The sequence below is a fragment of the Idiotropiscis lumnitzeri genome, chromosome 18 (assembly GCF_059441095.1).
Source record: "Idiotropiscis lumnitzeri isolate Australia: NSW breed Sydney's pygmy pipehorse chromosome 18, RoL_Ilum_1.0, whole genome shotgun sequence".
NCBI classification, from domain to species: domain Eukaryota; kingdom Metazoa; phylum Chordata; class Actinopteri; order Syngnathiformes; family Syngnathidae; genus Idiotropiscis; species Idiotropiscis lumnitzeri.
This window is the reverse complement of record NC_142408.1, coordinates 3,043,371-3,069,716: the sequence shown is the minus strand read 5'-3', so window position 1 is coordinate 3,069,716 and position 26,346 is coordinate 3,043,371. Positions and strand designations below refer to the sequence as shown.

Below are 26,346 nucleotides of genomic sequence, written 5' to 3'. Positions count from 1 at the left end.
AGCTTGAACGCACTTCATCTTTCAAGCCGCTGCGATCGTCTCTACGGAGTGGATTTCGGAAGGGTGGTTCTGGAACGCATCCCTGGCAATAAAATTGGGTTCACTGCAATCTTCTGTAATTCACATCTTGGCCCGTTGGCATGAAATGTTCAAACACTCAATAAGACTTTAGGTTCACTTCAAGTTATAGGATAAAGTAAAAGTGGAATTTTGGTAACATTTTTTTTCGCTCCCCATTCTTTTTGTTCGTCATGTCAGCCAAACCGCTCTCGCACGAGCATCATCAGTTTCTTTTTGCCCTTGTAGATTTGCTTGAGGTTCTCGATGAACTGTGCAAACTGCACGTGGCCGTCGTGCGCCATGAGGAAGGTCTCGCGCGCCTTGCTGAGGAACTCGATGAACTCGCCGTAGTGCCGCGGGCTGATGTGCGTGAGGCGCGAATGCGTGGTGTTGATGTAGGCGCCGATGGTGGCATCCAGCAGATGCCGCAGCGGCGCCTTGTCCAGCGACATCAGCTTGGCTGCGGTCCTGCGACTGTGCAGCGCCACCATGCCCGGCGTGGTCAGCGTGCACCGGCGCAGGATGTCCGAGAGCACCGTGGCGCACTTGACGCTCTTCACCACCAACGGGATGACGGCCGCCAGCTCGTTTTTACCCAGCGAGTGGCTGAGGGCACACGCCCACAGGACGTCGTTGATGGCCGGGTCCGTGTCCTGGTTGTAACTGAGGTTCAGGTGCGTCATGGCCAACGTGGCCAGCTTGTACGCCCTCATGGGGTAGCCGCGGTGCTCCATGTAGCGCGCAATGGTGAACAGCTGCGTGTAGCTCATGCCTGTGGAGGCGGCGTCCAGCACGATCTGGTAGGCCGCCTCGAAGGCGATGTGGTCCTTCTCGCACAGCGTCAGGGCCGACAGGGCGCAGTTCTGCGGGTTCTTCACGGCGCACTGCAGGGCCAGGGTACGCGCCGAGTTGGCTAAATTCTCCTGCTGCCGAGAGTCCACGTGGAGGCGCACGATGGTGCTGTTGGACATGACGCTGCTCGCGACCACACTGGTGGCCTCGGTGGGCGTGAAGAGGGTGAACCAGCTTTGCATGATGTTGTCCAGCGCAAACACACCTGAGACACAAGAAAAATGGCGACCATTTTTAATCAATAACATTTTCATTTGGGGATCAAGCAACTACAAAAATAGGAGCCCCAACAGCATGCACCGGCACCTAAAACTCTCCAACGGTTCCACAGGGAGTGCACCAGGAAGTACCCAGGAAGCAGAGCCAGGAGGCCCAACAGAGGGCGCCAGAGAGTTCCCAGTGAATGAACCAGGCTGTCTTTAACTCATTCACTACCATTGACGGCTAAAGACGTCAAAGATCCTTTTTTTTTAATTTTTTTTTTAAATTTATTTATTTTTTTCTTTTTCGGCCGGGAGTGAATGAGTTAATGAGCAAGTCCATGGAGGACACCCAGGAGTCAACACGGAGCATTACGGAAAGTCTAGCTGGAGCACGCTCGCAAGTTCCCTCTGTTCATACCAGAGAGTGAAACGGAGAGCTGTCCGGAGACACAAAGTATAATCAGGAACGCTCACCAGGAAATTAGAGCGACACAGTTTCCGCCTCAGAGCTTCTTCGTTTTTTATGCCTCCAAATATGAACTCACCGACTTCAGTGGCGCAAGTGACGAGCCAGCGCACCATCTCTTGTCTCCGCCAGTTGAGGGTGGACAGCGTCATCCTCATCAGCTGCCAAAGAGCGGTCATGAGTCCACGCCAGATGCACGGACGGCTGGAAAAAAATGCGCGGCAAATTTCGTGCGCCTTACCTGGAGGCCCAGCTCCAGAGACACTTTGAGCAGCGTCAGGTCGGGCAGGTTGTCCATCATGGTGGCGATCTTGAAGGCGTCCTGGGCCAGCTTGAAGATGCGCGACGAAGAGTGGATGTTCTTCTGGATGGACTCCAACACCGTTTGCAGCTTGTGGGCATCACCTTGACCCCCCCCCCCCAAAAAAAATTAATAAATATTGTGAAATATGGAAATATCCTGACAGAGGAACACGTCACATTGTCTTTTTTTTTTTTTAAAGCGACATATTTCACCACGCAACCCAGGTGTCACCTGTGTCTTAATTTGAGCGTACCTTTGGCAGCGGTGAGCATGGTGGACGCTAATTCGCACTGCTGGGACTTGATGTGGCTGAGCGTGAACCAGCGAGGGTAACGATTGGCCACGACGGACACCATGTGATGCGAGCGGGACAGGTCGCCAGATCCCACGCTCAACTCCAGGACCGGCAGCCTTCAACATAAAAGCAACACAACGATCAGAAGCTCTCCAAGTCCAGGAACCTTTCGCCGCGGGTGAGAGTGGCATCCGCTCACCTCATGGCCCTCAGCGCAATCTTGTAGGCCAGCTCGGCATCGTGAGGTAGCAGCGAGGTGAAGAGATACTTGGCGAAAGTGTGCATGGGGACGCTCTCTCGATACAGCAACTCGCCCAGACCGCTATAAGGACCAGCTGGAGCAGGAGGGGAAAAGATTGGAAAAAGTCCGATGGAAAATCATCGGCATGGTTTGAATTTGGTTAACAATGGGAGAAAATATGGAGGAGAGCCTCTTTGGACTCACTCCGAATGGCTAACTTGACGCTAAAATGTTTGCTTCATACCAAAATGGCAGATTTTTCGACTATTTTGATTATTGCTTCTTCTTTTTTTTTTTTTTGTGGGTCTACTCATGATTGACCAAGCCACCCAATTTCATGTTGCTCAGAAACTGCGTTCAGGGGGCTCAATTATTTTCCATTTTTTTTGTTTGACTCAGGAAATGACCCTAAAACGTTCGCTCGGAACAAACATGACAAGACTTCCTTGTAGCATCGCTTTTTGAGACTTGGACTTGACGAACCCTCGAGCAAGACGGCGGCTTGCTTGCGGAAGACATTGACCAGCACGTCGTCCAGCTCCAGTCGCTGCAGTTTAGCCAGCAGCTGCTCCTCGTTGCGACACACCTTCTCTTGCGCGTAGAGCCCGTCAGGCATGACCCGCTGCTGCCCGAGGCCGATCAGCGCCGCCTCCACCGCCAGCGCCGTCGGTGTCTCGCCCTCGTCCAGGACAGCGTCCGTTTCCGTCTCGGTGAGGGTGCTGAAGAGCGTGCCCACGGGGTCCAGGGGGTGTCCCACCCAGCCCTCCAGGTTGGTGATGGACGCCATGCCCTTGTGGAGCTCCTCTGACCACACACACGTCATCTTACAACGTTACCACAGCAAGATGGGCTATGCGGATTTTAAGAAATCATTTGTTCATGACAGCCAAGTAAATATTGTTTAATTCGTAAAAAGAACTATTTTATGTAAACATCCGGCCTATGAAGCATTTAGATCAGGAATACAAAATAGAAATACTCTACTGTTGGTTGCAGTAAACCCTTTTTTACTCAAAGCCGAAATTTGTAGTATTTTTTTAAAAAATCTTATCCCATCAAGTAATTTGCTAATTTACCTGGTGCAAATAATAAATGCAGGAAAATAATTTTGCAAATATATATAATTTTTCTAGTAACTAACTAATTACAAATATACATTTCAAATTAGTACGATTTTTATTAAAATGTCTGTCGCATTCATGTAGCCATTTTTTCGTTCAAAATCATTTTAAAAGAATTATATTGATCATTTATCTCATTAAATTATTTGGTCATTTATTTACTGCAAGTAATTATTAAAACACAATTTTACATACGCTCTTACCATAATGATTTTCATTTATTGATTTTTATTCATTCTATTAATTTAATCAAATTGCTTTATTTGGTAGAATATTATTTTATTTCTTTCATTAATTTAGTCATTTTGCTCAAACAATTGGTTAGTTGAAATTGATTTTTTAATACAGTATGAGTAGAATAAAGAATTTAAAATAGACATTTTTTTTAAAGTTAAATAACAAATTAAATTACTTTTAAACAAATTATAATTATAATGATTTATTATTTTATGTAACACAAACAAAAAAAAAAAAAAACAAGCAAAGACCTTTCTTGAGAGTGCAGAAAAACTGGAGCTCCTTGTGTTGCTCCTTCCGTAGCGTGTTGACCACGGCCACAGCCAGCCGGAGCGCCTCCTTGGGGTACCCGTGAGAACGCAGGGCATCCACGCGAGCGCACGCCGTAGGGACGTGCTCTGGAAATCACAATTATTGGCCATCAATATAAAAATACAATAATAATAATTCTGTACATTGTAGCTGCTCCGTGTCTGAAAGTTTATAATAACCGTTAGCCTGCCTATGGCATTTCGCATCAAATGCCAGCATTAGGCACGCATCTCACCGTGCCACAGGGGCCATCCCCGGCCGTCGAAGAGGTCCGGGTTGTCATGGCAACAGCGCTCGACATAGTGGTCTACGGTGAGGATAAGCTGCAGGTGCGGATCCTGCCAGTGCAGGTCGCATGCCTCCATGGCCCGTGTGAACACCGTTCGCTGAGGTGAGTCTGAGCGGGGGAGGAAGTGCAGCGCCATTTACGCATTTAATTGATATCCACAAAGTAAGCTTCTCGTTGTGAAGAGAGTCACCTCCCAGGCCTGTTTACGTTTAAAAAGAGTTAAGTGGGCCCTCACCGGGGTTGGAGTTGTGTCCCTGGTTTCCGTCCTCCAGGGGGCACACGTCTACGCCGTTCCAGCGGCGGAGCTGCTTCAGCCACCCCGACTTCTGGTCGGCCTTACAGTGAGGGTTGAGGACGATGCACATCCACAGTGCCCCTGGAAAAAAATTTAAATAAATAAATAAATAACCTTAGATAACCCTTCATTTATATTGTAAAGATTTATCAGGTTTCAGCAGCATCTGATATTGCATATTGAACCTTTTGAGAGACATTTGAAGCCGGTTATCAGTGCTGCATTGCGATAATTCATCTAGACTACCCTACATCGCAATCTGACTTTTCTTTAGAATAACATATTGGATCCATAGAACAATACACACTGCAAGTTGATTAGCAATGGAGCATTTTTAGTAAAGCTTCAGTAGCATCGATATTGTGTAGGACAATAAAGCACACTTTCAAAACCCTTTTTCAATTATTTTCTCCGCTTTTCTAGTGGTTAGTTGTTTTTCTTTATTCAGTCCCAATGGATGCGCATGGGGGCCAAAAAGGGGAGCCGCTAAGACGACGGGAGAACAATGGACAATGAGCGCCGATGAATAAAGGATGACAGATGACAAGAGCAAGAAAATAGCGGAGGTGACGACGAGAGGGGAGGGAGGATGGAGAAGGTATGGGGGAGGGGATGCTTTTGTTCAGACTGTGCCAAGGACAACAACATGGAGTAAGGCAAGCGCATGCAATCCATCAATGGACCATGTTACTTTTGGAACGCGACATCTCCAATACTGGTTATTAAAAAATGACTTTTGGAATGCGACATTCCCAATACTGGTTATTGAAAAAAATTGCAAGTACCGAGTTCATCCCATAGCTGCCTGTACTTGTCAGTCATGGTGGTTCCTTGTTGACGCCACAGCAACAACCGAGGGTCCCCCATGAACTGTTCGGTGATCAGCGTCAGCATGCGGGCGCCATTGGAGTCGCGCATCTTCAGCATTTCTCGCACCTGCGGCCAAACAAAAAAAGCGGCATTGTGGGTAAATGCAAAGGAGGGGGGGTGGCATGGCGAGCTTGGTGGGCTCCGCTTGCCTTGCTGAAAAGGAGGTTGAGCTGCTTGCTGGATCCATGGTAGCCGCCCTGAGACAGGAAGTGCTTGACCTGCTCCTGGACTTGCTCCTCGTCCAGATGCCAGCAGTTGTCGTCGTCCACGCTGGCCCCGGCCGTCGGGTCAGGAGCACCTGTAGACCATCACAAGTTCAGGATGAGGTTTCTTATCGTCCGCCGTGACTTGAATCCTAAAATTTAACTCATAAATATTACTGAATATGTTACATGACTGTTTTTACTATTATTATCAAAACCTGATGTGCTACAGAAAAAAAATGAGGGCAGATTTTATAACAGTGCAAAAAAAAATTAGGAAAATTAGTAAAAATGTGTTGATTTCATAATTAAAGGTAATTTGAGCATATTTCTTTTTTCAGAAGTGCAATTAGTCATTATCTATACTGTCATTTTACTCAAAAGTGGGTCGCTTGGTCCAAGGCCATTTGGGTTTTCAAAGCATCCCAAGATGAGGACTGCGCTCACCGTTCACCTGGTTGATCTCGGAGTTCTGCAACAGGATATCGTCGGCCAGCTTCTGCGCGGTGGGCAGCACCTCGGTGTGGTGCACCGTGATCAGGTACTGCACCAGCTTCTGCAGCTGGTCGCGGTTCATCTGGAACAGCGTCTCCGAGATGGGCAGCCGCAGCATGACCTGCTCGGGGCTGCGCACTCGGTACAGCGACAGCGCCACCACGTGGGCGCAGTAGAAGATGTCCTTGTTGCCGCAGCTGCACGTCACCGCCGTGATCTTGCAGCGGTCGAAGCTCACGCTCACGTTACACAGCATCTCCGGTTCCGATGGGGTCGCTGGCTCGCGGACCGTGCCGCTCAGGTGGAAGCCTTGGTGGGAGGCACGAATGTGACAGAAAGTCGCAAGTTTGATAAAGCAGACAAACGGGTTGCGACGATAACCGAAACAGGAAAACATTTTGTGCTGGACCATTTTGAAATGAGATCATGATCATCATGTGACGTCAACTAATTTACCGGCTAAACGGGTTGCAAGACAAACTAATAAAAGGTGGAGAGCAAAGTTTTGGCTGGAACGTGGAACACATTTGTGTTTTATTTTAGGCTTTTATGCACCATCTGAAGGAGAAGGATGATACAGGACAGGCTAATTATATGCTAACACTTAGCGCTCATCTTTAGCATGGCTGTTGATTGCTTGTTTTCATGCCCCTCCCCCCCTCCCCCCGAGATGCCTTTGGCGCTGCATCTCCTCGGGTGACAGATAAGCTTCCCCATTGTTACAACAAAAAGTGGCCACTTTGAGCACTTGGCCCTGGAAGCTGCCCGTTCACGCCTCAACGGGCAGCTTTGGCCTTTTTTTGTGTGTTTTTAAATGCGGAGAATGACCTATCGTAACACTCGGCCTGGCAGACAATGAGCAAAGCCTCGGGCGTGAAAGCGGCCGCCATCCTTCTCTGAAAGGAGACGGCTCACCTATGGAGGCCAGCACCGCCGCGCCGGGTGGAGGAGGAAGGAGTGCTGTTGCCGTGCAGTGTAGCGAGCTGGATTATGCAAGTTTGGACTGAGGAGAAAGTGTATGACACAAGGCTGAGCTCAGGACGTTGGCTCGGCGCCAAGCCAAACCTTCCGACACACTCAGCTGAGAGTGTAGCAAGTTTTTTTTTTTCTGTTACGTCAGCAGTTCAGCTGCAGGCCAGGCCTTGACAGGGTGCAGATGGGAAGTCGGTGGAGATTGACGCTACGGCATTTAAACAATAGACCAGTTAAATGGTGTCCTAAAAAGTAAAGATGAACAATTAATCAAATTCTAATTGCCCCCCCCCCCCTTCCTCGTTGATCGGATTGTTGGGTGGTCTTGATGAGCCTGATTAGTCGCCATAGTGGGTCAACATATGGGGAAGCGGCAGCACCAGTCAAGTGGCTTTGACCACTAATGTGCTAAAGGCCATTAGTGTGTGTGTGTGTGTGTGTGTGTGTGTGTGTGTGTGTAACCCTGTTCGAATTGAGGTCAGCGAGGATTTGAGTTAACCGGGTCAAACGGTGGCTACTAGCCACTTAGCGTGCTAGCATGCTAATCACCATCAAAGATGGGCGAGGAATTCCCCCCAAGAAGGAGGCCTTTATGCAACACTCCTGGCTAAAATATTCTCTGTTGTTTTATTAAAGTCTTATTGTAACCGGGGTTGACTCATAATTACACTTTTATGACAATTAGCACAGTCACAGAATGCTCGAAAAGTTCCGCATAGTGCCAGCCGTTTTAAAACATTTTGAGCGATCTTTCAAGAATCAACGTGACGATGTAAGCGTCAAACCTACCCACTGTGAAGGAGTAGATTTTTCAAGTTAACACATCCTCGGACAGAATTGTATTCTTATTGTTGCACTTTAAAATAAGGACAAGTGAGCTATGAATAAATATGAAAAACAATTTATTCATCCACCTCAATTCGAGTTGTTAACTAACGAAACACTGACGTATCGTCTTTTGAAGCCTTCCCTAAAATCAACGCGAGCTGCTTCGTGGAATCCTGACCACCCTGTGGAGCGGCAGCAAAATAAATAAATAAAAAAATCCTCAGCCTGCAGCGTGGTCATGTGCTTTTATTGCACGTTAGCGCACGTGATCGTGCACAAACATGCCTTATCTTAATCAACGTTGAAACATACATGCCGTCCCGTGACATGGACGTCCTGTTTGTCCGCAAACAAAGCCACCGTGAGTCACGCTTAATGTGGCTTTGTGTAAAGACAAAAAAAATATTTTCCCGTCAATCGGCCAGGCATCTCCTGTCCAATTTTCTTATACGGGAATAGTTAAAAAAAAAAAAAGTGGCTTTTTTCCCCCCCTTTTATTTTTTATCAAGTTCCTCTAAACAATTTAAAATATTTTTTTTTCTTTGAGATATTTTAGAAAAACACTTTCGGGGAGTCACTTTGTGTCTTGCGTGATGACAATACGACTTCAGGTCGTGTCTGTGATTTTTTTCAAAATTTGAATAGCAGGAATGCGCTTCACAATCTTACGGGAAAACAATGCCCTTGTCGACAAGCAGGCGCATGCCAGGCACATGGCACGACGACTTAGTCCGTGACTAACCCTTCGTTTTCGTTAACAATAAAACAAAAATCAGGTTCGACTCGCATCGCGGAGAGAAAAAAGAAATGCGCAGGGACCAGGAGAACCTGATCAGTGGTGATTAAAAGAAACCGTGACCGACGCACCATGAATGAGTGAAACCCGAGAGATGGAAGTCGAGGTGTTCTGTTGTTGGTTTCCTAACAGCAAAAGCAACGGATGGAGTGTTTTGGTAACTTCACTTCATGGGAGAAAAAAAAAAAATTCATTTGAAGTGAAAGTGAACAAAGCATTACGACAAAATATCTGTCTTTGAAAAACCACAGTATTTAGAAAATAAAACATCAACAAGGTTTATTCATTTCATTTTTTTCAAGTTCGGCGGGCCGGATTAAAACATTTATTGGGCCGCATGTGGCTTCCGGGCCGTAGTTTGCCCACACCTGCTCTTAGCTTGCGACACATAACTGAAATGCCTTGCAGGCTGCAGTTATTTTTTTTTTTGTGTGAAACTAATGTCATATCGAATAAAACGTGTTTTTGCATGATACTTGATTCAAATAAAAAAAAAAAAATTCCTCGCAACGGGAAGGAACTAACGGCACAATCAATTATCAGTACTCAGTATCTGCAAGTGCTCGACCTTGGTCTGGAAAAAAAAAAAAAAAAAAAAAAAAAAATAATCAGTGCTTGCCTCCTTGTTCCTAAACAAACACGACATTCGATGAGGTTGAGGTCCAGAATGTTCGAAAAGCTGTTGACAAAGCTCAAGATCAGAAGCTATTGTGGAACTTTTGGAAGTCTCCCGTCTCCTAAACTGAGTCCAATGACAATAAAGGGCATTCTGATTCTCAAAAAACTCAGTAAGAAAAAATAAAATAAAATAAAATAAATAAAACTTTGTGTTTGGGTTAAGATTTGGGCTACATGGGGAATTACGTCTCTTATTTATCGCTTGTTGGCTCCGACAGGCCAGGAAATCCTCGCCGTGGCTGCCAGGATGGCCGAGTGGTCTAAGGCGTCGCGTTCAGGACCCAGTCTCCCCAGGAGGCCTGGGTTCGAATCTCGAATTTCCCCATTGTGGGACTAATAAAGGCATTATTATTATTATTATTATTATTGCTTACATCCTTGCCAGACACATGCTAGAACTCCCGAGTTCCAGCTCAGGTTTTAGGGTTAGATTTCTTTAGTGATATTTCCAAGTACCTGTTCAGAATCCTAATTCCAATCAAACACAAATCAAGCATGAAAAATTGACGTGACAACGCCACCGTTTTGCTGCCATTATTGGCGTAATCTGATCTATCCAAGTTTGAGAAGTAGAGTTGTAGCGAATCGAATCCTGAGTGAGCACACAAAGGCCGCACAGACAGAATTAGCATTCCAATGAAGTGTGCGGCGTAAATGGGATTACAGGCCATGAGGTGTGCGAGTGCGCTGGGGGGGTCGTGCACTGAGGCGGATTCCTTAAAGACCGCGACTCATCTCGTGCCTCAGCGTTTACACAAACTCACACCCCAAAGCCAGACTGGGGAGGGACTCGCATCCCATGCCGCAATCAAAGATAAATCAATAAATATTTCGATGAATTTGAATCATTTTTCGCGACAATGAGGAACTTATTTCATCACTCATGGCTCTATGATCTCTGAAAAAGGCCTGGTTGGATGATGACGTTACACAAGCGTTTGTTTTTGTGACATATCAAAGTCTCTTTGAGCGGTCGGGGACTCGGCGTGAGCACAGATTGCGATGAGGATGACCGGCAATGGCACGCCGTGTTTGGATCATTTTAATCAATGACTACGTCAAATCGGCGATTGTACATGATTTTCGCTTGGTGTTGTGATTTATTTATTTTTTTTTAAGTGTACAATGTTTAACGATAGCAATATGAGGTATAATCCAAACTTGAACAGGGCAGTGTATGAGAACTCACGCGAGATGGCATTTTGGGCATTTTCTAAAAAGTTGTGTTGTTACAGTTACTTAAAGTAACTTTTGGGGTTCATTGAGTAGTTTGAATTTAATGAACTTTTTACTTTTACTTGAGTTTTTTTTTTTTTTTACTGTTCCTTTGCTGTCACACTGCGTATTGACATTTCAGCCTAAAAGAACTTGACTTCAAAGTTAAAAACTGTCGATGTTATGTCATATTTTTTAAGACAATTTATTGCGGCTGAAATTATGGTATTTATTTTATAAAATATATTGTTTTACGGAAAGAGATATTTTGTCAATTTGACATTCATTTTGATTAAAATACACATTGTTCAGAATTCACGCACCATTTACTAAATACCTGAGTAGTTTTTTTTATAGTTATTATTTGCATGAATATTTACTTTGGCTTGATTCCTATAATTCTAAAATAAAAAAAATCCTCTCCCCTGCGCAGTTCATTACTTACTTTGCACTGTACTTACATAACATCAACATGTTTACTGGCTTTGCGCATATAAACAACCTGAAGAAGTCAGAAACTTCAAAATCAATTTTGAAAAACTTTATTAACATTTTTTTTTTCTTGACTCCAAACAGAAAGCAAAAGCGCAAATGACCTTATCTCCCTGCAGTGTTCAAACTTTGCGCAAAAGGTTGCCTAGAGCTTCTCTTTGTGCGCTTGCATTTTAATTCCAGTTGGGACGTTTAAAGGCTGCAATAGAAATGCAAAGTGTACCAAGCACATCGCGTTGCGTTCAAAGCCCGCTCCACACATGCCCATTGAGTGCATTTAAAACTCCATTGTCGCCCCTTTCCTTTGCGGCCGCTGTGCAATTTGCAATTTTGTTTGTATATTCAAAATAACACGTTCAACTCACCTACTTGGAGGACGTTGTCCACGCAGCCGCCCTCCAGGAGGGCGACGCCGCGGCGGAAGGGCAGCCGAGTCTCGTCGCCGCTCTCCGGTCCGCCGAGCTCCTCTGACCCGCTTCCAAACGACGAATACATGCAGATCTCTCGCTCGCTCCTCGGGAAGGACCAGTAGACTATCCGCCGTTGTACGGGTTCCGGAATCCGCTCGAAACGCTCCTCCACACGCTGGAAAGGCCACTTTTCCGCGACCCGCCTCGCCGCGATGTCCAGCAGCGACTCAGGGGTCTGCGTGTTAACCGCCGACGAAGCCCCGGTTCGCTGGCCTGGCCGGCACGTCGAGCCGTAGCCCGGCCTACAGCAGAGCCGCTTGGCCGCGCGCTCCGCCATGCTAGCTCGGGAAGAACAGCAACGGAGAGGGGAAGTCAACGCAGCGCAACGCGACGGGGAAGCGAGAATGTAAGCCACCGCTGGGTTGGTGGCCAAATCATTCTTTTAAGGAACCCGAGTGGGGGGGGAGGGCTTCCGTGGGCTTGTCAAACCCCTTTGTTGACAAATGAAGAGAAGGCGGGTCACTCGGGTCCGGTTTGCTGCGTGCTAAATGCGGACTCGGGACGGAATTCCCCCAAGGCCGCTTAAAGACTTTGCGAGCCGCCGAATTATGACGCCTCCAAGCTGGAGGGATGGGGTTCTAATTGCCACTTCTCCTGGTGGGCGTAGAAAGCAGGAGAAAGGGGGAGGGGGGCGAGGTTAGTTCCGAGAGATGCGTGCCTAAGGCGGCCTGTCTGTCAACATTGGAGCCTCGTGGTGGTGTGGAGGAGGGAAAGAGGAGGGCCCTGAAGGCAACGCCGCCCCGTGTGACGTTTGTGGCCCACTGGAAAATCGGGGCGTTTAAAAGCCATACGTCCAGGTTCAGTCACTCTTTATGAGCCAGCAGTGTAACAACAGGCGGCGCTGTTTTCACTCATTTGTGTTAAAAGAACAGATTTTCAGAACACATGAAAGAACCCTCCTTTCGTTTTTTTAAGCTTGACTTCTTATAACTTTTTTGTGGGTCTACTCATGATGCCTAACAAATGTCACATGTAGCTGAGTGAAACTGCCATTGGGGTCGGAATCATTTTATCTGCGTCTCCAAATGCCAAGGATGATTTTTATATTGCACTATCCCTGAAAAAAAATTGAATTTTAAATCATTGAGCTCAGTGTTTGAGGGGCGCAGATAGTCAACGTGAAAAAGCTTGAGAGGGACATTCCGAATGTATTATTTGATCACAGCCAATTCATGATTAATAGCCAATACACATACATGGAAAGCATAAACATTTTTTTAAATTAAATTTTATAATTACTTAATAGAATAATATCATTACTACGTACGTCACGGTTGGGGTCATCCTACTCGGGGATCGAACTCCTTTTGAAATCCATTTTCAGCTTGGGAATGCACAGGTCTAAACACTGAGCTAAAACTCAGGAAAACCCTGACTCGTTTCACAATCACAGGACAGGTAGGGTGACAAATTTTGTGCATAAAATCAGCTTTTGGAGTAAATTTCAAATGGGATTGGCGATAAACTGCTGCTTGACGTGATTTCTACACCCACGATCCAACGTTTGTAACCCAATAGCGGATTTGAAGGTGCCATTGTCAACTTAAGTTTGACGTTCGAATTCATTAATGAGAAAGGTCGACAAGGCTCTCGTGCTTCTTGCAGTACTATCTCCGGCCAGAAGGGGGCGTTAAATCACAGCAACGAGCTGGTTGGAAGGCAGGCCGAAAGTGGCGTGTTGAGTCATCTCAGCTTTGTTTGGACACACGCTAAAAGTGAAGCACTTCATTTCCTCTTACACGAGACACTTTTTCGTCTATATCAAATACTTGAAAAATTCCGAGAAATTGTACCCTCTTTTGCCATTATGAAAAAGTAGGTACTACCGAGTACTAGACTCAGTACTTGCTTTTGCCAATGGAAAAGAAGTCACCATCAGGTACAAGAAATATGACCAATTCACTCTTGGTACCTTTTCATTCGCAGCTGCAGTTACTGCAGGTGCTGTTAACGGTACCTGGTAGAACTTGCTTTTGGACTGTTGAAGCTTTTCCACAAGCAATAACAGTATTAAAACTCTACAAGAAAGTGCCAGATGAGACACAGGAAGAAACCAAAGGACCCTGCTTTTCCACTGACGAAAGCAGGTGTATTTTTTTTAAAATATTTTACTTGTGGGTAGGTGCCACACCAGGTACTAGAAATAGTACTGTTACTATACTCCTTACCTTTGCATTGGCAACAGCAGAGACTTGGTAGCACTCGCACTACTGAAGATTATCCTGTGACAAAAGCAGAAACAACAAACAGTAGCTGGCATGGGGATCACCTAAGATATGAACACTTTTGCAACAGCAAAACCAGACACGAGAAATCGTATCCGTCCCGATACATAGTTGCCACGGAGGCGTTTCCATCAAAGACAAGGACGCCGTCCAGACCGCTTGTTCCATCAACTTGGTTGGGTTTAATAGAAAAGCGAGAATATAAAGCACAAGTCTTGTCAGCAGAGATGACATTTGGTCTGCATGTTGAGCTGCCCGAATATCGTCAATCATCTCTGCACGAGTACACGTCTTGAATACGAGCAATTCCCAAGAGTTCGGAGAAACATTTGAATGTGCATTAGTGGCTGGCTATAGAAAAGTGTTGCTTATAAATGCAATGTTAGTTATCAGTAACATAAATAATATATCGACCGCAGTTCTTTAAATGTTGCCAGATAATTGGCAAGTTGGACAATTGTCCGCCTTTGAGCGTCAATCTTAACTTGGCTCAAAAAGTTGCTTTTAAAGCAAAATGTAGATTGTCTTGGTTGCAAGGAATTGTATTTTATATATTTATATATATATATAATTTTTTAAAAAAGCATCTGGATTGTATTTGCAGTGCTTGACTTTTCCCATTTACATTCCATTCTACACACATTATAATTGGATGAAAAAGTGGTTTTGAATTTCTGTTTCATGATTATAAAAAATATACAATTAATACATTTGATTAAAAAGTCGCTGTTATAGCGACACAGAACTTAATAGAAATTCTTTAATTCGAGATGCTATCGGTGTTACACAGATGACCCCGATCCACATTTCGAACAAACTTCTAAATGTGGATTAAGTTAATCGGATTTGTCTTTGAATTTGACCATTTTTCCTGGGCGGGGCGTTGAAAACTTGTTAAAATTCAATTTTTAAGACATTTTTGGAAATCAATCAAAATGTGGAAAAAGTGAAGCACTGTGAATACTTTCTAGATGCCATGTGAAGACAAGACATCCCGTTGGCTTTGTGAAAAGAGCATAAAACAAAGCAGAGATTCAATCCCTTTGAAATGAGAAGGCTTTTTTTTTCCCCTCCAAGAGGTGATGTTTCGGGCGGCAATCTGAGTGGCAAGGATGTGTCTGGGGGGCTACGGGCCGGTGTTTTGGGACAGGTTGATACTTCCGGGCGGATGTACCGGGAAGGTGTACGGATTCAGGGGAACTTTGGGCATCTGTGGAAGGGAAAAGTGCACAAGAAAATCCATTTCAACTCGTGAATTCATGACAAGCGTCATCTTAAATCCACACTCTTCAAAGTAGCAGTTTTAGTTTTGGCTGTTTGCAGAGCTGAGCACTTGACCCATTTTTTTTACGGTCAATCTCGGTACCGTTCTGGTCTCGACCCTTATTCATAAAACGTGTCCTCCCCCCCTATATCCCCCCCGCTTTTTTTTTAATTTGTCAAATCGCACCCACCCGCCCCAAAAATGGAGGTCCGGCCGGGCCGGACCATTCCGCCCCAGGGGATGGACTGCCCAGCTCTGGCTGTTTTTTTTAATTACCTGGGCTTGACCATTCCAGCAGAAGAAGGTGGACTGCAAAGCTCCATTTTCAGGATGACTTTCCGGCCCGGACACGTCGCTGATTGCGGGCAGCTGCGTCTGGCTGATCATTGCGGCGGCGGGCCATGCTCCTCCGTCCGCTTGCGGCGGGGAGAAACCCGGATTAGGAGCACTGACGTGAGCTAGTCCCATGCACGTGGGACCCTGTGGGACACAAGGGCCAGAGTTTGCTAAGCGTTCATACATGCAGCTGCCGGAAAACTGTGGGCCCACCGCGTCCACATGGGGGCGGGGCCACGCAGCTTGCTGGGAAGGATTCAAGTGCGCCTCCTGTAGATTGGTGTTGGAGGATGTCACCGTTAAAGTTTGCCAAGTCGTCTCAAAACGGCAGGAGTGGGTGGGAATCTCGGGGTAGTTGGGACTGCCGCTCGCTGGCCAGTGTTCCAGATGAGAGTTGGTAGGAGGTGCTGGACCGGAAAACAAAGCGCCAGAAAGAACTCCTCGTCCACAGTCCAATCGCCTTGCAGGGTCAGGGGAATCCTGAAGAGATCTTTCCCCTCCTGAGGTTTTCATTCCGAGGGCCTCCTCCACATAGGAGAAGACATCGTTGGCGAGGATGTGATCCAAGTCTCGGTTTTGGTTCATTCGAAGCAGCGTGTTCTCCCAGTCCCTCAGCTCGCGCCGCTCTACCTCCAGATCGTCCATCCCACCATCACCCAGGTCTTCCAAGATCTGCTCCAGCGAGTCCAGAATGGGGTGCGAGAGATAACCCCCGGAGCCGGATGTCTCTTTCAGCTGAGCCGGAACGCTGAGCAGAGCGTGGCTGTCCGAGAAGACTCGCTCCAGAGGCTGTTCTGGGTCCATCTCGTCTATCCGGGAGAAGGCGTTGAGTGGCGGGTCGGGATTCTCGGAATAAAGCGAGCGGTCTTGGCGATGTAAGGATCCCAAAATGGAGCTGGGATCCAGAGGACTTTCTCCTGGGGGCTCTTTGGTCTCTGTAGAGGCAGGGATGGTGAAGGCATCAAGGGAAAGGTCATACAGGACACCCTCTCCCGTGGCTAAGTTGAAAGGTAGCTGCTGTCTTCTCTGCTGGAGGTGTTCCTCTCCTTCTTCATTCCTGTACAAAAATGAACTTTTTCAATTATGGTGGTCATTCAACGCTGATGCAGATCTAGAATTTGATACTTGAGCCAGATTTGCAGTTTAGATGTAGGTCACAATCAAAATGTAATTTAAAAGATCATCGTTGTAACTTTTTCAGGTTACACCTAATGCAGATCCAAAATCGTCGATGGTTTCTTACGTTAGGGGCTTCTGGCGGGCGATGATGAAGTCAGGCCGTCCGTCTTTGAAGACGACACGGGCAGTGGCTTGTACCCACAACCACTGCCCTGTTTTGGTGAGCAGCCGGAAGAAAGTGAAGCCGCTGTCTCCTGTCTTGATCACTGCGGCCGCAGGAGCAGGAAAACTTAGAAAACAAGTCACTTGAATAGTTCTCAAGGAGGAGACTCGGCAACGTACTCTTGAGGTGGTTGTCGGCGCAGTACATCATGTCGGCGGCGTGCACAAACTGATAGCCGGATCCCGGGGTGATCAACTCCGTTTCAGAGAAACCCAACACCAGTTTCCCCCTGTGAGGAACACAAATTAATGTCAATTCCGCTGAAAAGATTACATTTGAATACATAAATTAATTTAAAAAAATCGCATTCACATGCACGGTGATGCAATTTTCATTTTGATTAATTGCCGCTGGTGAGTCCGGTTACCACTGGATTTAACAAGTCAGGTACCTGGTGTCCATGGCCATGGGAGCAAAGTCCATCCGGTGCTTGGTCTGGAAAATGAGCGTCCTGGTGCGGATCTCCATGACGGGCGCCGGCTGCAGGGGGGTGGCGATGGCAAACAGAGCCAGCAGAGGGTTCCCCTCAGGGCCGGCATCTTCCCGCAGGTACTTCAAATGGCCGGAGAATTTTAAAGCCTGGCGCAAGAAGGTCATGCTAATATTAGCATTTAGCACAAAAGGACTTTTAACATTCTCCTGAGTTGTTCTGGGTGCGATGTGGTTTCCGTGGCGCTAGTCATCTCGCAATGACAATCATAGCATGGCGACACGGTGTAAAGTGGGGTTTGTAAACAAATATCAACAACCGAGCCAAATTTGAGCATTTTTTTTTATTCCACTCCCAAAAGTCAAAATTATCTGATGTGCAAAAGATGAATCTTAGTGATATATATATATATATATATATATATATATATATATATAACCACACACATTACATGATTAAATAAAATGTAAAGACCTTAAAAGATTTTGCCCTATTTTTTGCTTCAATACAATAGAAATTGTGCTGCTCATTCTTGTTATGCGCACCTTAGCCACTAGGCGGCAGTGTAATACAGTCATATGAAACGCATAATATCGATCAGCTCAGTCAGATGTATCAGTAAGAAATAAAAAAAAGTCATAAATGTAGCCAAATTGAGTTCAACTGTACAACTTAGTGTATTTTAGGTTCCTCCCTGAATCACACCAAAGATCCCAAATTTTTTGTGAGTAATGTCGCAGTCACCAAGAATCCAGATGTGTTGTCCAGGAGGCAGCGGAGGCGACAGCAAAAGCTCCTCTCCAGGAAGAAGGAGTTCTCCGGAGGAAGGAGACTGAGGGAGCTGCTCTTCGTCACTTTTACGGCAGGAGGAGAGAAAACAAAAGCACTGATGATGCCGATCATCATCATCATCGCCGCATGTCCGGGAACTTACTGGCATCCGCTCCAGTCTCGCTGAGGTGGACGCCGAGCTTCAGCTGGCAGTTGAACATTTCTCTGTCGTCGATGTGGATGAGGTCAAAGACACTCTGCTGCACCATGTCAGACTGAGAAAACCACAGAGAAAAACAACAACATTTGTTTATCTACAGTTATACATAAATAAAATCAATAAATAAAACAAGTCTTACTTGATGGAATCCAAGATAGTCCTGGATAGTGGGCGACGTGTAGAAGATGGTGCCATCGCCCATTACCGCCAGGACAAAGCCGTTGAGCGACTGCGGAAGAGGAGGCAAAGCCAATTAGTGGGGACAACAACAGACCATACAGGTGAAATGCACAATTTCACACCTTGAGGAGGAGCTCGCCCTCAGAGAAGCCGACGCCGTCCAGCGACACCGGCCGCCCGTCGCCGTCGGGAGGACGGAGCAGCGCAGACTTCCTGCGCTGCGCTGCAAAGAAAGTTAGTCATTTCAAAAACATTTTGAGTCAAAAATGACATAGTTGCATCAAAAAAATGCTATTCATATTCATATATAATATCAAAATATTGGATTATTATTAATATTATTATATTTGAGAATCCATTTTGTCTCCAGAAGTGCCACTTGAATTGAAATCTGGACAGCCATAAAGTGATTCTGACTAATCAGAAATGGCCTTTCAGCGTTTGGCTCGCAGCAAGGATGTTTTATTTCAAACACGAGGGGATTGCATTACGGCCTCTTTTCAAGCTTTCTGTTGATACGAAACATGCTTTGGGCAACATTGGATTACTTTAATAGATTTGGGGACTTTTGTCATGCCGTTTCCAAATTTTCACACAGCCAATGCTTCATTGGCTGAAGTGCAAAACATGGCCGTGCGACGACCAGTCCGTTTCATATTGGGGGGGGTCACATATATGCAAATAGGATAGCCTATCTACAAAGGGGCTAAAAATATAGAAATATAACCTCTCTTGGGGGCGAGCCCCCACCGTCCAGAAAACCTTGTGAGGCCCCTCGTCAGTTCACCGTAAATATGAATAATCAAAAGTTCAAGAGCAGCTTTAGGGAAGATCGTGTTTTTTGTGGTTAGGGACAAATGAGACTGGATCGTTAAAGGACCTCTTTGAGGGTTAATCTAATCTCCCGTCAGTTCAACAATGGCTCCTTTTCCCTTACGGTAATGACTGTGTGGCACGCAAAGCAGCTTCCTCATCCCCCTCCTCCCGCTCGGTACGCCTGGCTTTTCAAAACAAACCCGCTGGATCGGCCACTCATCTTCCCCCACAAACCCAGGAATTTCCCCTGACATGTTAGTCAAGAAGCGGGCGTCACGTGACCGCAAGAATCCTCCCGTTTGTTGTTGCAGCGCCAAGCCCGCTCGCGGATGGCTTACAACTGCCGAGTTCATCTTTCAAAGCATCGACGAATGAGTCGGATTTGCCAAAGATGCCATCCGACCTCCGCGCCATTTAAGCGGCACATCCATTATTCATGCAGCAGCATCCCGTTCCATCGCCGCAAAAATGCCACGCGCCATGTTCTCTTGAACGTCTTGAAGCAAAAACTTGACAGTATGCGTGGGACTACTGTGTGGCGACCGGGAGTCTCAAGAGATGCCGCACATTGGATGCATTGATTTGCTTGGGCTCAGACACACTTTTTTTTTATGCGGTTTGACACACAAACAGGGTCCAGACTGACACTTCATTCATCCCATGAAGCAAATTAGATCAAGCTATTACGAGGCTATTATGAGTTTGAAACAACTGGAGTACGAGGCACCACGCTGAACCTACTGTGGAAGTAACTCTTGACTTTGAGGTATCCCACGCTGAGCCGCAGCACCGACAGCTTGTCCAGGCGATTGCGGACCTCTTCGGTGAAAGGCAGCAGGCTGGTCAGTCGCTCCAGCTCCACATTGAGGCGGTCCCGGTGCCGCTTGGACGGGTTGGTCTTCACGGGCGGAGGCGCTGCACTAGACGACAACAAGGCGAGGGGTTTCAGTTGCACAAAAACCACACATATGGAAAATATTCCTTGTACATGGCAAGATGAACCAGGCTATTTAATAACAGAGTAATAGCCACTCCAAATTACAGTGCAGTTAAGCAACCTTTTTGTGGGACTTTCACAGCACACAAGCAAATCCAAATTAAGAACTGTGTGCTTTTGGAGTCGTATCACAAAAAGAAGATAATATCCCTGAGTATTCTATGTTCCATGCTATGTTTGTATGAGGTTGCTGCTCCCTGTGTGATAAAAAAGCAGTTGTTAGGTGTCGAATTACAGCAAGAGCTGTGCTAAATTACATTAGCCTATCTATGGCATTTCACATTCCATGTTAGCGTTAAGCTAGCGCACTTTTGTTGTATGATTTTGTTCAACAATTAGGTGTTCGTCTTTTGTTTTTTTGTGTTGGTCCTGTGGCGAACTTCAACTGGGAGTGACAAATAACCGATTGAAGCAAACACCCTTGGCCTCTTATTGAGAGAAGAGTGAGCAAGAGAACAGGAGCGGAGGTACAGGGTGGTCGTCAGGGGTGGCGTTTCTACATGAGTGTAGTATTCTTTGCCACAACCAAATAAAGCGCACACACATACTAATCTTGCGCACACACTCATAACACAAACAGGAAGAAACCTAACTCAAAAGCGAGATAAAAAGCATCACTTAGAATTTAGGAGACATGCAGACTTGAATGAATGAGCCATTGATCGTAGTATGCAAAATGGCGCCGGCTGTCTGTGACAGTTAATCACTCTGATTGGCGGCTAAGCGTGTGAATCAGTGCATGAGATAGAAGTCGATAAGAGGGTACACAAAAGCAAAGCCGTCGCTGCGAGGAAATTGGCGTCATCTAGTAAGTAAAGTTGCTTTTTACTTAGATGTGTTCCTCGTTCATTACCAGTGCGACGAGCATTGTCCGGGATATACGTGAATTTCCTATCATGACTGTGGATGGTATGATAAAAATTAAGGACATATGTACGGGCAACACTGCCAACCCCTCATGATGTGTCGTCATTGTTGCCACCCAAGTGGAAAATTTGCAACAGGCTAAGGATTACATTAATAAGTATGGCTTAATAAATTTAGAGATCTCAAGTTTAAATGTGTTCACAGCATGTGGGAGGATTAAAACTCTAAATATTTAATGCAAAAATTTGGATTTTGTTAAGGCCAGAGCAATACAAGAATGGCTTTCAACCATCCTCGTGCCAGGGTACTATGTTGAAGTAATCGGAGGTGCTTGACTTAGATAAAGGTAGTGCTTTACCACCATCTTTGTACCAAAGAACTCGAGTTGAACTGAAGTGAGTGAGGTGTGGCAAAAATGATTTGCCACATCTTTGTGCAGAAGAACTGTATTGCAGTTGAGGAGCTGAGTTTTAGCAAATGCACTGTTTTGCCAACATCTTGGAGCCAAGCAAGTAAGTTAAGAGTTGATGAGCTTAACTAGGACAAAACTAGTGCTTTGCCATTAAATTATCGCATTAACAAGAAATATTAAACCTCTTTGGGAGGACATGCCAACAGTTACTCATGGATTTGGGCTTTTTGCGCAGCGGCATGGCTTGGTCCCTAGTATTTAACACAGTATAATAAATGTAATATGCTACCAAGCCAGTAAGATGAAGGGGGGCTCGAGAGACCTCTGATAATGGTGCCCCCCACCCACGACCTCACTGCAAAACCTGGTCGAGACAGCAATGGCACGCCAAGATTTGGGAACCTCCCTTATGGGGGCCCCGTATTTAAAGCAGGCTTAATGTCACTTATTTAAAAAAATATATATAACAATAAAATAGCGTATTAGTTGTCCTGATTTTATTTTCCATGGTCGGTCTTGCAAAAGCAGGACAAAGTAGACCGCATTGAGGTTATGACGCAAACGTTACAATAACTGTGGTACGATGACGTAGCTGACTTGTTGATGGACAGCGTCTATCAAAACACTTGTTAGAAGTCAGCGAGTGACTACGAAGTGTAAAGAGTGCGCACATGAGCACGTACTTCTTCTGGATGGGCTTTTTCCTCCTCTTCACCGCGTAGACGCCGACATTTCCCTGCATGGTGGCGCTCGGGTTAGTTACAGGCAACAGAGGTTCACTTCACTTGAGCGGGAGGAAGGCAACTAGTGTCCTGCGAGGTCGCATTTAACGTCGAGAACCGGATTCCTCGACGCTCTCCGGACGCGGATTTTCATCGGGGGCGTCTCCACTTCGACGTGTAATCCCAAACTAGTCGACGGGAACCCAGGAAAAGAACATTTACACACGCGACGAAACAATCTCGCCAAGTTTTCCAGTGGATTTACTTGCGAGTAGGTGACAGCCTCTTTCCCCCCTCGGCCAATCACGGCGCCCGATAAAAGAGGACCCGTTTCTGTCGCGAGTTGTCATTGGAGCAAACTTCCCCTTTGTTTCGTCCCAAATCAGCTAACGCCAACTATACATTCAAGTACATTTGTACATTATCCACACGCGAAACTACTTTACCCCCAGTTTAATTGTATTTTGATGGTGAGTATGTCACCGTGTTTGTGAGATTTCTACGATAGTGACGCCGCTTCCTGTCGCCTGGGTTTGGCGTGACGTATACGACATCGCCCCCCAGAGGTAATGATTATTAACGCCAGGGACGCCACTCTAATCCGGATACTGGTTACGCGCCGTAGTCTATAACTAACCCACGTAAATGCATTGGTACGCATAATTATTGTAAATAAGATCACAAAATAAACACATATAGGCTTTAAAATCAATTTAATAAGTCCTAATTGAACACAAGAACAATTAACAAATTCAACAAAGAAGTGGTCCAGTTGACCGAAGTTAATTTTTGTGTATTTCCATGACTTGAATAACTAAGAATCCCAAATTAAAAAAATAAATAACATTGCACATTTTTATTGACATTTTGACGATAATTCTACAGTTCCAGGTCTGCGACCAAAGCAATAAATTTATATTCCACAGGCCTTTGGCCTGCATGAGCACAAATGAAGTGAAAATGGCAAATAGTCTTTCACTTGTATAGCGCTTTTCCACCCATTAAAGCACTCAAAGCGCTGAGAAGCGAATATAGGGGAAACACTTAACTGATTTATAATCTGTCCATATTTTAATTAAGTTCCTGGGTACCGAATAACCAATCATAATAAGACATTTTTAAAATTGTACCACATATATTTGATCCGACTGTCATCGATTTGGCACATTGTGCCGCACGTAAATGCAATCAAGCTAACAAAATGCAAGAATGAGGAAATCAAGTGACGCCATCAGCTGACTTTGCTCTTAACTGCTTGCTGCTCTCAAGTGACCTTTGAGCTTACACATGCCACATGTATTGACCCAGAGCCAGTGACAAAAAATCAAAATAACAACAAAAAAAAAAACTCAAGTGTGCTACTTTTGTTTCTCACAAAAGGAGGAAATGAAAGTGCAGAGCTGGCATCTGGCCTGGGGCCTCCACTGGTGGCAGCTGTTGTCAAGCCAGTGAGACTTTGATTGAGGCGGGTGGGAGTTAATGAGTAACCCAGCAGAGGTGCAACCTTCAGCAGTCAAGTCACAAGAGGCAGCAAAGATCACCGCTCGCCAATTTTAGTTTGGGATATTAACCTACAAGTGGTGTTACTATGGTGAGTGCTCAGTTATTTTTGTCACACTTTCCCCCCTTCTTCTATCTGGGCTTTTCCTTTCCTGTTAAGTATTTCCAGGCTGTCAACGCTTGGTGGATGACGCCCAGCTGTGCGGTTACAAGAGTTTTGAGAAGTTAAGAGTTGGTCACTGCTTCTTTTTTTTTGTGATTGTGTTGATTATTGAGGAGGGTGTTCATTGATACCGATGGATTAGATGGCGTTAGATATATATATACATATACAATAACACAATGCTGTACTGGTGAGTGGCAGGAAGTGTGAAGACATTTTTTTTCTTAATCATGCCATAAAGATTACACTAGTAAAAACAAGAAGGTTCCGGGTTTTTATGTTCGGTCCATGAAGTTATCATCAATGTCAACACATTTACAAAAAAACATATTTGAAGACTATAGATTTTTCTCCAAAAGTCCTATGCTACTTTCATCAAAGACAAAGTTGTCTTTCATATTCATGGAGATGGCGTAGCTTAGTTTATTGAACTGAGGGGAAAAAAATACATAAAAGTTCACTGGACATTGCCTTTAATATTATCATGACGAAGCGCCACGTTTGTAAAATGGCAAAAAAAAATCCATATCCACCACATAGTTCCCGCCCCGATAGATGATATATTTCTGTCTTTGTGTCTGGGGATTGACGGTTGCATTGTCATTAAAGATGAAAGACAAAAGGGACATTTAAGTTTGAACTTGCTAAAAGATGAAGACTACATTTTCAATGTAGTTGGAAATTTACGTGAGCTTAACTCATTCGCTGGTAAAATAAATGTACTTTTTGTCGTCTATATCCGTCAATGGCAGTGAATGAGTTAATGAAGACGACTAGTCTTTAAGGTTTATGGAAAGACCACATAGGATAGGTCTGTTGAACGTCAACACAGACTAAGTTTTCTGAAGAGTAAATGATTTCCAATATTTTTGAAAACCAGTTCATTCATTTTGTTGAAGACTAAATTGACAAGTTTTTTTTTTTGCTCGTGACACCTTTCTCCCCCCCCTTCCGACAGACGGACCCGAACGTGCCGTCGTCCGGCTCCGCTTCCAAGCTGGAGAGTGTGCAAGTTCAAGTGAACGAGGTGAAAGTCATTCTGAAGGACAACATCGACAAGGTGTTGGAGCGGGGAGACCGGCTGGACGACTTGATCGGCAAGACCGGAGACCTGCAGGCGTCTGTGAGTTTTGGGAGATTTTCTATCAGTCTGGTTGGACTTTGTTAAATTTTCTGAATTTATTTTGGGGCTTTATTGATGTGGTTCAAAAGAAAAGCCTACTTATCAGCTGACACTTTTTAGAAGTCCAAGAACTTTTAGGGTAGCGAAAATCCACTCGCCTCCCTCTTTGGTAGAACAAAAGCTTTCTGCAACTCCCCAAAAGACCCTCCGAGCAGAGTTCTGCTGCGGTAGGATAACGGTTCAAAGTTAGTACTTCAAAAGTTCCTAGTTTTGTGGCAAAAGTCAAACCATGTGTTTCAGTGTCAAACGTTTCCCACAATACACATTGCAAGAGTTTGTTTAAAATGCTACTGGCCATTTTGGTGACGTTCATGTTGTTGTTTGCAGGCCGACTCGTTCCAAAGAACCTCCACGCGGGTGGCCAGGAAGTACTGGTGGAAAAACATCAAAATGCTCATCATCATCGGCGTGGTCGTGCTGATCATCTTCATCCTCATCATCCTCGCTGCGACCAAAGTGATATAATCGAATTTAAAGGCAACGATGGAAAACCTGGAAGAAAATTCAATAGCCTAAAATGCATCTTAAGCTCCATGTACTAGTATGCTTTTCTTTCTTTTTTTTTTTTGTCCTTACGACTTACTTTTCAGAAAATCCAGCATATGCGCAACCGACTTCAGCATTAGGCAAAACAAGTGCAAGCACTTCCTTCCGGCACGCGTAAATGTCAAAATCCTGTAGCAGGGGATTGGAACACATCTTCGAAAGTTTTTGAAGTCGACAATGTTCCATGTTAAGCCTTGTTCGTGCTTACATACATCATACTTGTAGAAATACATTATATACAGTAAGAATATATATAGATAGCGATGTAGATAGCGATGTACTGTCTATCTCTACACACACACAAAATATAATATCCACATATACAGGAAGTGTGCTAACCCGTTTTTTGGGTTTAGTCACATGACGTTCTGCATATAATGGATACAGCATACTAGTACAACCATTCTGTCTTACTAGTAGCGTTTTTCCACTGGTGCCACATTTGGCTTACTAGTATGTAATTAAACTTCAATAACAAACTACTAGTGCAGCGGCACAAGTATTAATTTGCCACACGAGTAGGCATGTTGCACCGGTAGCATTCTAGAACCTACTAGTACAACCAAATGTATACTAGTAGTTTTGTTGCCTCACTGGGAAAATGTAGTAGTTCTACGAGTTTGCTGAGACTTGTAAACTACTGTGCTACGCTAGTAACACTAGTCACGTTAGCGGTCT

The 26,346-nt window shown here is 45.2% G+C and overlaps 3 protein-coding genes across 4 annotated transcripts; 1 reads left to right on the top strand and 2 right to left on the bottom strand.

The window, feature by feature from the left end:
- Positions 1–252: 252 nt before the first annotated feature.
- zswim6 (zinc finger, SWIM-type containing 6) lies at positions 253–14,072 on the bottom strand. The gene is made up of 14 exons (XM_088282001.1): positions 13,863–14,072; positions 11,590–11,972; positions 6,196–6,552; positions 5,695–5,843; positions 5,461–5,611; positions 4,616–4,756; positions 4,327–4,488; positions 4,031–4,177; positions 2,905–3,225; positions 2,380–2,515; positions 2,139–2,296; positions 1,823–1,986; positions 1,661–1,742; positions 253–1,117 (listed from the first exon to the last, which is right to left on the bottom strand). The coding sequence occupies exons 1-14, from the start codon at positions 13,952–13,954 to the stop codon at positions 255–257; spliced, it is 3,306 nt and encodes a 1,101-aa protein (XP_088138127.1). The 5' UTR covers positions 13,955–14,072; the 3' UTR covers positions 253–254.
- Positions 14,073–14,078: 6 nt separating this feature from the next.
- LOC148319015 (aryl hydrocarbon receptor-like) lies at positions 14,079–22,695 on the bottom strand. The gene is made up of 11 exons (XM_088282003.1): positions 22,238–22,695; positions 20,020–20,198; positions 18,585–18,685; positions 18,422–18,511; positions 18,226–18,337; positions 18,036–18,145; positions 17,253–17,440; positions 16,981–17,090; positions 16,763–16,904; positions 15,460–16,576; positions 14,079–15,129 (listed from the first exon to the last, which is right to left on the bottom strand). The coding sequence occupies exons 1-11, from the start codon at positions 22,294–22,296 to the stop codon at positions 15,046–15,048; spliced, it is 2,292 nt and encodes a 763-aa protein (XP_088138129.1). The 5' UTR covers positions 22,297–22,695; the 3' UTR covers positions 14,079–15,045.
- LOC148319014 (vesicle-associated membrane protein 8) lies at positions 20,934–25,930 on the top strand. 2 transcript variants are annotated; one of them, XM_088282015.1, is made up of 4 exons: positions 20,934–21,083; positions 23,657–23,867; positions 24,898–25,062; positions 25,450–25,930. In XM_088282015.1, exons 2-4 carry the CDS (start codon positions 23,865–23,867, stop codon positions 25,585–25,587), a joined length of 306 nt encoding a protein of 101 aa, XP_088138141.1. In that variant the 5' UTR covers positions 20,934–21,083; positions 23,657–23,864; the 3' UTR covers positions 25,588–25,930. The 2 variants fall into 2 exon arrangements, with proteins under 2 accessions (XP_088138141.1, XP_088138142.1); XM_088282016.1 differs by lacking the exon at positions 20,934–21,083 and adding an exon at positions 22,282–22,547.
- The last annotated feature ends 416 nt before the right edge of the window (positions 25,931–26,346 follow it).